The following is a 2,517-nucleotide window of genomic DNA, read 5'->3' on the forward strand; positions in this document are numbered from 1 at the left end:
AGAGGCCGTGTCCGCTCTGGACGGGCATGAATGTGACACTGGCGGTCTGGAGTGGCGATAACTGTTTCAGGAGGGAAGTGCACGCCGGTGGGGGGGAGGGGGGGTCGGTGGTCAGGGCGGTCAGACGCAGGCGTGACAACGGTCTGGACGCCACAAAGCCCCAACGCCTGTCTGTGGTTTTGCAGGAGAAAGTGCGTCCGGACCGCTTTGCGGACCGATACATGTCCGCGTTGGATGACACAACATATCCGAACAACACGGTTCAGACGTATGCGTGTGGTTTGATGGTCGGCGTTGGAGATGCCCTAACCAGCCGAGCTAGTGCATTCTTGCCAACGGTATGGGTGGATGGTGAGTTGGATGATATGCTCACCGTGTGGTTATTGCACAGGGAATAAACTATGGCAGCAAAAAAGATTACATTTTTGTACCACCAATCCGCGCTGAAGTTGCTTGTATTGGTTGTATAGTGGCACCCCACAGGAGACAGGAACAGCAGCATATTGTTCCGTTCGGACGTAGGGTGCCACTCAGATGGCTACTCAGTATGTCCTAAATTCAAGATTATTTGAGAGCGATCGTTGTATCTGTTGGCGATTTTTTTCAGCAAAGTGTACTTAATTTACAGAGAATGAAAGAAGAAGATTTAATCATAAGTAAAACCCGTCCATATTATGATCGTGTGGATCACATTACTGAGCAGCCTCCCGTGTTCTCGTCGCTGAAGTAATCGGTGGCCCTGGTGCCGCCGACGACGGCGGAGTTGGCGCCGTAGAGGCGCGAGTCGTCGTAGCCGTGCTTGTAGTAGTTGTACGAGGAGGTGGGCCCCGAGGCGTGGGTCGCGTACATCTGGGCCCCGCCCGGGTGGTACTGGTGCTGCTGCGCGAGGAGGTTGACGGCGCCGCCGGCGCCTGCGCCGGCGATGAACGGGGTCGGCCACAGCACCGCGCGCTTTCCCGTCCTCCTCACCGTCTTGAGCACCTTCTTCTGGTCCACGTCCCCGTTCACCGTCACCTTCTGCATCTCCATGTCGATCTCCACCGCGTCCACTCCTGTAAACCGGACCAGATCAGATCACCGTCATCTGAATGCGTTCAGCACATATCTCCTCATGATCTCAGATAGAAAGCTAGTGGGTACGTACCTTCTAACCTCTCGACTGCCTTCCTTATCTTCTTCTCGCACCCGGCGCAACACATATGCACGCACATCTCCACGACCTGGCAGGTGATAGACCAAGGCAGCATCATCAGACACAAAATGGCCAAATGATAAACCAGTAATACTTTCCCTAGATCCCAAACCATTCGTGAGATGGGAGATTGGGTTACTTACCGTCATATTGCTTGGCAAGCTTTGCGTTCGGTCCCTCGACGGTTTGGGGAGTTCTTCGACGTTCGGGTGAACCCGTGAGGGTTGACAAATGTACAAACAGGAGCTAGCTGAACTGCGTGTCAACTGCCAAGTTGCGTATCCGTTGTCCCACTATATATGCACGCGGTCCGTCCGCATGTGGTCTGCCCGTGAAGCATGGGCATGGCGGTCGAGCTGCGAGGTCGGCAGGGAGAGAGGGGCAAAGACTTGACTTGTGACGAACTATTTCACGTGCAAACTGCACCGACTACTTCGTTCTCCCTCCACGCTACGCGCTATAGAAAACGCCATTCGAAGCTGGCGGAGATGGGAGCCGCAAGCAACCACTGGCGTGTGGTATCCCGAGGCTCTCCTCTCGGTGCCGCGTTTCGTCCGAGTGAAGAACGGCGGGAAAGGGGGCGGGCCGCGTGATCCGCAGGCATGATTGATTGGCCGTTCAGCAATTCAGCTCAACGCCCCCTGGATCGACGGCATGCGGAGGCAGCACGTATCGCTAGTGAGAGCTGTGGCTCGGTGGCTGCGGCCGACGGTGCCAACGACAGGAAAGTCATACGTCAAATCATGTGCGGTCAGCTGAAGCCCATTATGATAGAGGTAGGTTTCCTCTAAACCCTAGACTCCCTGGCGGCGACTAGGTTTTGGGTGGATCTCGACGGCGGCCGCTGAATCCATCGGCGGGCCGCAAGGAAAAGCTCGGGGACGATGGCAACATCGGCTGCCGGCAAAGGTTGGAAGAGGAGCGGTGCACTATCCCCTCGCTCCGCGCGGGCGCAGATGGAGGAGGCACTCGGCAAGCTGGACATCTCCGAGGAGGAGGCAACGCCTCTGGTGATCGACGACGCTAACGATGATGCTTCGGCAAAGTGGCTACTGGCAAGGAAGGTTTTGCACCGGAATCTCCTCCACATACAAACGATCTGCAACACCTTACGTCCTGCATGGGGAAACCCTAGGGGGCTGGAATTCCGGCCCCTAGGGGAGAATTTGTTCGCCGCTGAATTCGACTCCAAGCGAGATCGAGATCGCGTCTGGGAAGGCGCTCCTTAGCACATTAGCAAAAACGCGGTGATCCTGGAGTACTTTGAAGAGCACATGCAGCCGTCGGAACTCAAGTTCGACAGGTTGCCGGTCTGGATAGGGTAG

At 56.1% G+C, this 2,517-nt stretch overlaps 1 protein-coding gene across 1 annotated transcript; it reads right to left on the reverse strand.

Moving 5' to 3' along the window:
- Positions 1–564: 564 nt before the first annotated feature.
- LOC123074767 (heavy metal-associated isoprenylated plant protein 28) lies at positions 565–1,496 on the reverse strand. The gene is made up of 3 exons (XM_044497522.1): positions 1,336–1,496; positions 1,145–1,220; positions 565–1,052 (listed from the first exon to the last, which is right to left on the reverse strand). The coding sequence occupies exons 1-3, from the start codon at positions 1,339–1,341 to the stop codon at positions 688–690; spliced, it is 447 nt and encodes a 148-aa protein (XP_044353457.1). The 5' UTR covers positions 1,342–1,496; the 3' UTR covers positions 565–687.
- Positions 1,497–2,517: the final 1,021 nt, after the last annotated feature.

The sequence above is a fragment of the Triticum aestivum genome, chromosome 3D (assembly GCF_018294505.1).
Source record: "Triticum aestivum cultivar Chinese Spring chromosome 3D, IWGSC CS RefSeq v2.1, whole genome shotgun sequence".
Lineage (NCBI taxonomy): Eukaryota > Viridiplantae > Streptophyta > Magnoliopsida > Poales > Poaceae > Triticum > Triticum aestivum.